General features: G+C 56.4%; 1 protein-coding gene across 3 annotated transcripts; it reads left to right on the top strand.

Annotated features, from left to right (window-relative positions):
- Positions 1 to 1,106: 1,106 nt before the first annotated feature.
- On the top strand, positions 1,107 to 6,046 carry LOC135988779 (gastrula zinc finger protein XlCGF26.1-like). 3 transcript variants are annotated; one of them, XM_065635013.1, is made up of 5 exons: positions 1,107 to 1,226; positions 1,840 to 1,990; positions 2,636 to 2,762; positions 3,201 to 3,308; positions 3,489 to 6,046. In XM_065635013.1, the coding sequence occupies exons 3-5, from the start codon at positions 2,636 to 2,638 to the stop codon at positions 5,051 to 5,053; spliced, it is 1,800 nt and encodes a 599-aa protein (XP_065491085.1). In that variant the 5' UTR covers positions 1,107 to 1,226; positions 1,840 to 1,990; the 3' UTR covers positions 5,054 to 6,046. The 3 variants fall into 3 exon arrangements, with proteins under 3 accessions (XP_065491085.1, XP_065491088.1, XP_065491078.1); XM_065635016.1 differs by having other exon boundaries at positions 1,107 to 1,728; positions 3,492 to 6,046; XM_065635006.1 differs by having other exon boundaries at positions 1,107 to 1,728.
- The last annotated feature ends 3,711 nt before the right edge of the window (positions 6,047 to 9,757 follow it).

Below are 9,757 nucleotides of genomic sequence, written 5' to 3'. Positions count from 1 at the left end.
CTGAATTATTGTTCTCGCAGCCACAGTTCTTTAGCCCAGGGTTCTGGGGGGCCCAGAGCCCATCTTCAGTGTGGAAGAGCGAGGCAAAGAAAGCATGAAACGTTTCAGCTTTTACTGTCCCTCACAGTACTAGCCACCTTCAACTCTAGCTGTGCTTTGACCACATGAATTTCCTACCCGCAGTGGTGAGCAGCATCTCTGTAATCCTCCCATGACGCCTGACTTGCTTCCACTGACCATGTGCTTTCTTTTTACGCCGTAGTTCAAGAAGAATATCCCTGCTCAGCCAAGCCGGCTTCTTGCCTCACCTGTTCAGGAATGGGTACTGAGTTAAGAGGAAGAACTCCTAGGAAAATGGCTGCTCCAGTTTCCAGAAAAGGGACAAAAGATTCTGATCTGTTTGAAGGAACTTGTAATTTCTTCCTACAGAAGGTGCATACCACAAATCCATTCATGCTTTTTCGCTCTTTTGTCAGAGCCAGAGGAGTTCGCTGCGGTACGTTTGGTCCGGCCTTTTGCCGTTTTGCAGAGGCCTATGAGCCTTTCTGCCTTTTTCCTCTCTTTTCTCTCTCTGCGATCGGCTTTGGGACCAGGTGCTGTTTTGTAGACCTGGTTGCTCAGTGTGTTTGTGAGAAATTGCCTTGAGTAAATTTTATTTCTATTTTATATATATATTTCCTAGTAGTGTATTAGTATTTTGTTATTGTATTAAACTGTGTTTATCTCAATCCAAGATTTTCCCTTTCGATTTTCTCCCCTATTAGAGGTGGAAGGGGAGGGGGTGAGCGAGCGGCTATCCTGGTTGTATTGCCAGCTCGGGTTAAACCACGACAGCGATCTCAACACCGCCGTGTGACAGCAGGGCCCTAAGTCACTGCTGGTGACACATCCCCTGAGGATCCCGACCCAGCAGCCCAGCGACGCCGCAGCGCCCCGACTGCCCCCCGCGCGTCCCGCCGTGTGCCGGTGCCCCCGGTGCCGGGACTCCCTGCCAGGGGCCCCGCGGGGCCAGGGCTGCGGGGCAGGGCCAGGGGCCACCAGGCCACAGCGGTGCTCCCCGGTGCCCGCCCCCCCGAGCCGAGCGGAGCGGGGCGGGGCGGGGCGGAGCGGCAGGACTCCAGCTCCCGTGCTGCAGCGGCGGCGGGCGGCCCTCCCGGGCTGACGCTGCCGGCGGCTCCCGGCGCCGCCTTTGTCCGTGCCGGGCTGGCGGCGCGGCCCCGGCGCAGGTAGGGGCGGCGGGCGGCGGGCCCGCGGCACGGGGATGGGCGCTGCCCCCCCGCGGGGTCCCGGCGCTCCCCGGCCGCGGGCATCCCCCGCCGGGCGGCCCCGGGAGGGGACCCCGGCCCCGACGGCCTCTCCCGTGCTCTCCCCTCCGCCGGCCGCCCCCCAGCCCTGCCGGCCCCCCCCGGACTCCCCTTAGGGCCCGGCTCCCCCCGGCGCTCCGGCCTTTCCCCGCCTCGCCCCGTGGCCCCCGTGCAACGCGGACACGCTGCTCCGTGGCCCACCCGCCCGGGCCCCCCTGGATCCGGCCCTGGCGGCACCGGCGCTGGGAAGGGCTGGGCTGGGGCCGGGCCGGCTGCTCAGAGCCCCGGGACACCCCTGCACATCTGCCTGCTGCCGCTGGGGGGCAGGGGAGGAAGGTTCGGCCACTCGGGAGCCTCCAAAACTCTTCGTGCCTCTTTCTCGGCTTTTCCTGGAGCTGGAAGGGTTGTTGTGTGACGCTCTTTGGTGGGTCCTTTTCCCAGTAGCTGTGCAGGCTCGGGGTGCAGGGAAGGCAGCTGTGGGCAGTGGAGTGAACATGTGCCCCTGATTTCTTAAGGAAATTGTTGTGCTTGGCAGGGACCATCTGTCCTCACTGTGCTGGTGACGGGCCAGGCATCTCCTGTGGAATCCGGAGCATCCCGCCTCCCTCTTCCCGGATCAATACCTGCACGGGCTCCATCTCCCGCCGAGAGCAGCGACGCGCCGGGCTCCAGGCTGCTGCGGCAAGGTGGGGTCAGGCACGGCCCCGGCTCTGGGGACACCACGGGCTGGGATTGCCGTGGTTGGTGCTGTGGTGCAGCAGCAGCAAAACACCCGTGGGACCAGCCAGGCTGTCGGTCCAGTTGGTGCAGAGTGTTGTGGGACAGACGTGCTTTGAGACCCGGTGCGGTGCAGGGTGCTCTCATTCCTCTCTGCTGAGCCGCACCACGGGCTGGGCCAGACCTTGTGTCACGGTGCTGTGCCCAGCCCCAGAGGGCGATGTGGTTTGTGGTGCGATGGGGAGACAGGGCACCATCTCAGCTGCTCTGGCATAGGTCCCTAATCTAGCACAAGCAGAGCAAACCTGCCTTTAGGCCTCTAATCTTTTCCCCTCTCCCAGCACAGCTGGTGGGGTGTCCTGCCACACAGGGCGGCAAGTCTGAGCAAGTCCCAAGTGCCCTGGTGACCTTGCTGTGCCACCCGGCTGTGCCACCGCCTCCCTTCTGCCCTCGCCCTTCCCTGACAAAGATGCTCTGAGATCCCCCAGTGCTGCCCTCGGGATGCCAGAGCCCTGGTGCCAGTGGGACCCTGCCCGGCAGCAGCAGAATTTCAGCAGAAGTGCTTAGCAAACATACAGTGTGACGTGCTGAGACGAGCATGCTTCTTGCTGCAGATGTCGGTGACGTTTGAGGACGTGGCCCTCTACTTCTCCCCCGAGGAGTGGGCAAAGCTGTCGGGCTGGCAGCGGCAGCTCTACCGGGAGGTGATGCTGGAGAACTACCAGGTGGTCGCCTCGCTGGGTGAGGACTCTCTCTGGTGATGTTGGGCTGGGGTCGAGCCAGAATTCACCTCTTTAACTGAGCTGGAGCCCTTGAACAGGAAAATGCAGCTCTCTCCATTGCTGCCTGAGTGGTGGTGATTGCAGGTTTGACCCTGCCAGGCAGCCTCCTGTGGAGAGCGGTCCTGGAAGAGAGGATGGGGTGGGATGGGATGGGTCTAAACCTCCCTGGTGCAGCTTTGAGCTGTTCCCAGGCATCCTGTCTACAGAAGAGTGCCCAAGGTGACAAGGGTGAGCTGTGGGGAGACTGTAGGTGCAGAGACAGTGGGGACGAAGCCGCAGCCTGGCAGGGGCAGGAGAGAGGAGCGGGGTGGGGGGGATGCTGGGGCTGTGGATGCGGGGGCCGGTGCTGCTGTCCCGGCAGTGCGGGAGAGGGGGCTTCTGTCTGTGCCCTGGACAGGCTGGGCCACCGACAAGCCAGAGATCATCTGCAAGATGGAGCGAGAAGAGACACCCTGTGTGCCAGAGCCCCCCGGGGAGTGCCAGAGGCACCAGACCCCTGTGCCAGGTGAGCACCAGGTTTCTCACGGGGCGGGGTGGGCAGTTAAAGGAGCACTGTCCCCTTGCCCGGGGTGATCCATGTGCCTGAGAGGGTGCGAGGCTGGCAGGGTGCCCATGCTGCTCCCCATGGGAAGGGCTCCCATGTGCCATCCTGTCGCCAGCAGTGACCCCAGTCTCTCCTCCCCAGCAGCCGTCAGCCCTGGGATGCAGACGGAGACCGAGCGGGTTCCTGAGGGGCTGCCAGAACCCACCGCCCCGCTCCCGGGGATGCCAAACCCAGGCACGAGCTGCCAGGCAGGCTCAGCCTGCAGCCAGCCAGGCGGGAGCCAGGGGGTCGGGTTGGGGCTCCCCCGTCCCTCCTCCCTTCCAGACCCCCAGCCATTAGAGAAGAGGCGTCTCAGGTGCCCCAAGTGCAACAAGAGCTTCAAGAACCAGATGTTGCTGGATGTCCATGTGCGGAGCCACATGCGTGAGCGTCCCTTCCACTGCACTGACTGTGGCAAGAGCTACATCTACAAGCAGAACCTGCTGAATCACCAGCGTGTGCACAGTGGTGAGAAGACTTTTGCCTGTGTTGACTGCAGCAAGAGCTTCACAGAGAAGTCGAGCCTCATTATCCACCAGCGCATCCACAGGGAGAAGGCTTTCACCTGCACTGAGTGTGGCAAGCGGTTTGTCCGGAAGCAGTACCTGCTGAATCACCAGCGCATCCACACTGGCGAGAAGCCATTTGCCTGCACTGACTGTGGCAAACGGTTTGTGCTAAGGCCAAACCTGCTGAAGCACCAGCGCATCCACACTGGGGAGATGCCCTTCACCTGCGCTGACTGTAGCAAGAGCTTCAGGGATAAGGCGACCCTCGTCATCCACCAGCGCATCCACACTGGGGAGAAGCCCTTCGCCTGCACCGACTGTGGCAAAAGCTTCAGGCAAAAGGAGACCCTCGTCATCCACCAGCGCATCCACACCGGGGAGAAACCCTTTGTCTGCACCGACTGCGGCAAGAGCTTCAGGGTGAAGAGCAAGCTCATCATTCACCAGCGCGTCCACACCAGTGACAAGCCCTTCACCTGCACCGACTGTGGCAAGAGCTTCAGGCAGAAAGACTACATCATCATCCACCAGCGCATCCACAGTGGAGAGAAACCCTTCATCTGCTCTGACTGCGGCAAGAGCTTTACCCAGAAGTCGGGCCTCATGACGCACCAGCGCACCCACACTGGGGAGAAGCCCTTTGCCTGCACTGACTGTGGCAAGAGCTTCAGGGAGAAGGCGACCCTCACCATCCACCAGCGCAGCCACACTGGGGAGAAGCCCTTCACCTGCACCGACTGCGGCAAGAGCTTTGTCCAGAGGCAGAATCTGCTGACGCACCAGCGCATCCACACCGGGGAGAAGCCCTTCACCTGCACTGACTGTGGCAAGAGCTTCAGGGAGAAGAAGACCCTCATCATCCACCAGCGCATCCACACTGGGGAGAAGCCCTTCGCCTGCACTGACTGTGGCAAGAGCTTCAGGCAGCAGAAGCAGCTGAAGAGACACTTGTGGCTGCACCGTGGCTCGGGGGTTTTGCCAGTGGGTGGCCGGCAGGAGAAAGGGAGCCTTTCCCCAGCAGGGGGGCAGGCAGAGGCCAAGCCCTTCCAGTGCGGTGTCTGCGACAAGCGGTTTTGGAAGGAGAGGCTCATGCTGGCTCACCAGCGCACCCACGGCACCCCCAGCCTGCAGCCGCCTCCGCAGCCCAGCACCCCCTGAATCTGCTGCTGAGGGGCCCGTGGGCACCAGGGGCTGCTGTGGGGGTGGCTGTGGGGGATATCCTGGTTTTCTTTGGGATACAGTAAATTTTCTTCCTAGTAGCTGGCATAGTGCTGTGTTTTGGATTGAGAATGAAAACAATACTGCTAATACATGGATGTTTTGGTGGTTGCTGAGCAGGATTTTTCAGCTTCTCATGCCCTGCCAGCTGGGAGGGGGCACAGCCAGGACAGCTGCCCCAAAGTGGCCAAAAAGCTATTCCTTATGACATCATGCTCAGTTTAGAAACTGGGGGGAGTTGGCCAGGGGCACCGTGGCTCAGGGACGGGCTGGGCATCGGTCAGCGGGTGGTGAGTGATTGTGTTGTGCATTGCTTGTTTTGTATATTCTTACATCATCATCATTGTCATTATCCCTTTCCCCTTCTACTACACTGTCTTCATCTCAACCCATGAGTTTTACACAGATCACTGGATGAGCCCAACTGAAGTTTTGTGTCTATCATTTAGCTTTTAGAAATATGTTTTAAATAGAATGGATCACTTAGAATTATAAGCTTGTGGATTTTTTTAGTATACTGTCTGGTTTGCATTAGTTAGTAGGTAATTTTGCTGAAATCATAAATGGTGTGTTGTAAAGTTCCTCTTATGTTCACTGAACTCGTGTCTACTAGAGCAAATCAAAGCAGATACAAACCATCAATGTGCACAAAAGGGAGAAACACCCCGATGTGGCAATATGTTGAGATCTGGCTTGTGAGAAACTGCAGAAGTTGACGATCGTGAGAACAAGCGCTGGGCCTACATGCTACATGACAACACCAAGGACAAAAGAATAGTGTGTGATAGATAAAAAGGCATTTATGGCAGTAACTTTGGTGGGAACACAAAACACATTGCTTATGTAATGACTAACTAAACAAATCAGCAAATGCTTGAGCAAGCACCATAGCAAGTATAAACGCAAGTCTGAGTTTGTAATAAATGCCTCTCATTGCACCTTACCGGGAGTCCGTGCCTCATTCGCTACAAACGGCGCCCTGAGCAGGGACTTTCAGTTCGACTGTAAAGGAAGCTGCTGTTTGGTAGCGAAGCCCCCTTGAACCAGGTACAGGAATCGCAGTGCACCCATCACCGAGGAAAGGTGAGCAATTGGGAACCACGGGAGGGAAGATATCCCTAGAACAAAGGCAAAGCCTAGATGTCCTTCAACCTTTGTTACGAAGGCAAAATCAGGACATATCAGGAGTACGATTAGTGACTTTATTAGAATGGATTGCTGATTATGTGCCAGACTTTCCTACGAGTGGTACATTTCAGTTGGAGGCATGCCACAAAGTCCGACAAGTATTATACAAACAGGCAGCGACTGGAGATAGTGCTGCTTGTGAACATTTATCTACTCGGGGGAAAATTATGAGTACTTTAAAAGTGGCTCAGAAGGGAGTAGCTGCACAAGTAGTGGCTGGCTGTGAACCTTCTGCTCCTCCCTCGGCAGGGAAGGAGTGGGATCCTGTAGATGTATCCGTCAAAAATGCACTGACCATGGATGCAGTAGCGGAGAAAGGGCTGGCTGATAACGAAGTCTCACGTGTACGCTACAGTGAACGCTTTTGACAAAAGATGGTTTGTGGGAGTTGCCCAGCAACCCTCTTGATCCTGGCCCGATGGACCTGGAGTGAGAGCCTGATTTATTCCCCCTAGATGATACTTTGCAACTGAAACTAATTTAACCATGTGGGATAAATGTAGAGAAGAGGCTTTTAAAACAGGTGACTGGAAAGTGTTTACGGCATGCCCTGTGATCTACGGTGAACGGCAACCTCTAGACTTTCAACAGGTATCGTATGAAATTGAAAAGGAATTGCGAACATTAGTTAAAGAAAATGGGGTTACTTCCTAATTTGTTGTGAATTTTTAGAAGCGTTAAGCTCCTCCTACACACTTACTCCGCATGACTGCCGTTCTTTGTTGAAAATGATCTCAACCACTACTCAATATACTGCACGGCTATCTGATTTTCGGGAGAACTGTACTACAGAGGCTATTGATAACGCATATTGGCAAAGAGGAACTGGTTACAGTCATCTAGCTGGGGAATGTGCCCATGCTTTGCCGGAGAATCAAGTTGCATATCCCAGAGAGATATATAGTGTAATAGCAAAATGAGCAATGAAAGCAATTGGGAAATTACTGGTGGGAACACAAAATATATCGCTTATGTAATGACTAATTTAGCAAATCAGCAAATGCTTGAGCAAGCATCATAGCAACTACAAATGCAAGCCTGAATTTGTAATAAATGTCTCTCTTTGCACCTAAAAAAGAGAGTCCATGCCTCATTCACTGCAGGAGGTGATGCTGGAGAACTACCAGACGGTCGCCTCGCTGGGTGAGGACTCCCTCTGGTGATGTTGGGCTGGAGTCGAGCAGAATTCACCACTCAACTGAGCTGGAGTTCTTGAATGGGAAAATCCAGCTGTCTCCATTGCTGCCTGAGCGGTTGCGATTGCAGGTTTGACCCTGCCAGGCAGCCTCCTGTGGAGAGCGGTCCTGGGAGAGGGGATGGGGCGGGATGGGATGAGATGGGGCAGAACAGCCCCTTTCAGTGTGAAGGGACCTAAATGCCCATCTAGGCCAACAGTGCGACACTTCGGGGCTGACCACAAGTGGCAGCGTGTTGTTACAGGTGTTGTCAAAACGTCTCTCAAACAGGAACAGGCTTGGGGCATCGACCTCCTCTCCAGGCAGCCTGTTCCAGGGTTTGACCACCCTCTCGGTACAGAAATGCTTCCTCACGTCCAGTCTAAACCTCCCTGGTGCAGCTTTGAGCTGTTCCCAGGGGTCCTGTTTGCAGGAGAGTGGCCGAGGTGACGAGGGCGAGGCGAGAGGGGCTGCAGGTGCAGGGACGGGGGGGCTGAAGCCGCAGCCTGGCAGGGGCAGGAGAGAGGAGCGGGGTGGGGGGGATGCTGGGGCTGTGGGTGCGGGGGCCGGTGCTGCTGTCCCGGCAGTGCGGGAGAGGGGGCTTCTGTCTGTGCCCCGGACAGGCTGGGCCACCGATAAACCAGAGATCATCTGCAAGATGGAGCAGGAAGAGACACCGTGTGTGAAAGATACCCCTGCGGACTGGCAGAGGCACCAGAGCCCTGTGCCAGGTGGGTACTGGGACTCTGGTGAGGGGGTGGAGTGCTCAAGGTGCACTGTCCCCTTGCCCCAGGGGATCAACGAACCTGGAAGGGTGCGGGGCTGGTGGGCTTCCTGTGCCGCTCCCCATGGGGAGAGGTCCCACGTCCCCACCCTGTCCCTGGCGGTGACCCCAGCCTCTCCTCCCCAGCGGCCGTCAGCCCCGGGACACAGAGGGAGACCGAGCAGGTCCCAGAGGTGCTGCCAGGCCTCGCCGCCCTGCTCCCGGGGATGCCAAACCCGGGCGGGAGGCATCATGGGGGCTCGGCCTGCAGCCAGCCAGGTGGGAGCCAGGGGGCCCAGCTGGGGCATCTCCACCTCCCCTCCCTCCCAGACCCTCACCCATTAAAGAAGAGCCCTCCCTGGTGCCCTGAGTGTGAGAAGAGCTTCAAGAACCAGACGGCGCTGGATGTTCATGTGTGAGCGTCCCTTCCACTGCACTGACTGCGGCAAGAGCTTCATCTACAAAGAGAACCTGCTGAATCAGCGGCAGGTGCACAGCTGTGAGAAGCCCTGCTCCTGCACTGACTGCGGCAAGAGTTTCACCCACGGGCCAATCCTGCTGATGCACCAGCGCATTCACACTGGGGAGAAGCCCTTTGCCTGCACCGGCTGTGGCAAGGGCTTCACAAGGAAGTTGACCCTCCTCATCCACCAGCGTATCCACACTGGGGAGAAGCACATGCTTGAGCAAGAGCTTCTCAAAGAAGTCAGCCCTCAGTTTTTGGTCTCCCATCCACAACAGGGTTGCTTCACAAATATTTATTGCAGAGGTGTGAAGAGTTGTCGAGTTCTATTCCTGCCCTGCGGTGAGTGCTCTCCAGTCTCAGCAAAGTTGTCTTTACAGAAACAAGTTTGACACCTTCTTTATCTGCCCGGGCCTGTTCGGTGCCGTTCTCTTGTCTCTCTGGAGTTTTCTTCTCACACATTCTGTACAGAGCCACCAGCGAGAACACAGCGAGGGTAATGACCATAAAGGTGATGACAATTGGCATAGCCAGGGTTAGTCAAATTTACCACATAGATATAATCCTTCATTGGTACCTGCACGTTGGCAGCAGCCGCCAGCACATAAGGATGTGAAGTAGAAATCGTAACTGTATCACTATGCTAGTGAGTGAGATTTAATGTGTACTGATTTGGCTTTTCTTCTAATTTCCATGAGCCACGTGCCTCATAAAAAAAGGCAAGGCTAATCACTGGGTGTTCAAATTAACTGGACTAAGGCTATCGTTTACTTGTACCTGCAAAACCAGTCCTGACAACCCACGTCCTGACCACTTTACTGTCTCATTGCTTACTTGTGAAAAATTAACAGGCTTAGATGAATTTGAAATCAAACGTCCTCTGGGTCCTCAGTCCCGATAATGTAAATCTGTCCCATTCTGATATGCTGGTGCCTCTAATTTACAGGGGGCCCGGTACAAACTCAAAACATCTCCTGTGGTCATTTTAGAAACCTTGCATGTTGGAATGTCAGCAGGAGGTTTCAAAGCAGAATTGTGACTTACATCTTGGTGTT

Source organism: Caloenas nicobarica, chromosome 1 (assembly GCF_036013445.1).
Source record: "Caloenas nicobarica isolate bCalNic1 chromosome 1, bCalNic1.hap1, whole genome shotgun sequence".
Taxonomy (NCBI): domain Eukaryota; kingdom Metazoa; phylum Chordata; class Aves; order Columbiformes; family Columbidae; genus Caloenas; species Caloenas nicobarica.
Note: the sequence above shows the minus strand (reverse complement) of the source record. Positions and strands in the feature narration are given on the sequence as shown.

What these genes read in the sequence shown, in the direction of transcription:
- LOC135988779 (XM_065635013.1), top strand. Translation starts at nt 2,636, where the DNA reads ATGTCGGTGACGTTTGAGGACGTGGCCCTCTACTTCTCCCCCGAGGAG. An exon ending in CCAGGTGGTCGCCTCGCTGG is followed by an intron (nt 2,763 to 3,200) that starts GTGAGGACTCTC and finishes TGCCCTGGACAG; the next exon opens with GCTGGGCCACCGACAAGCCA. An exon ending in GCACCAGACCCCTGTGCCAG is followed by an intron (nt 3,309 to 3,488) that starts GTGAGCACCAGG and finishes TCTCCTCCCCAG; the next exon opens with CAGCCGTCAGCCCTGGGATG.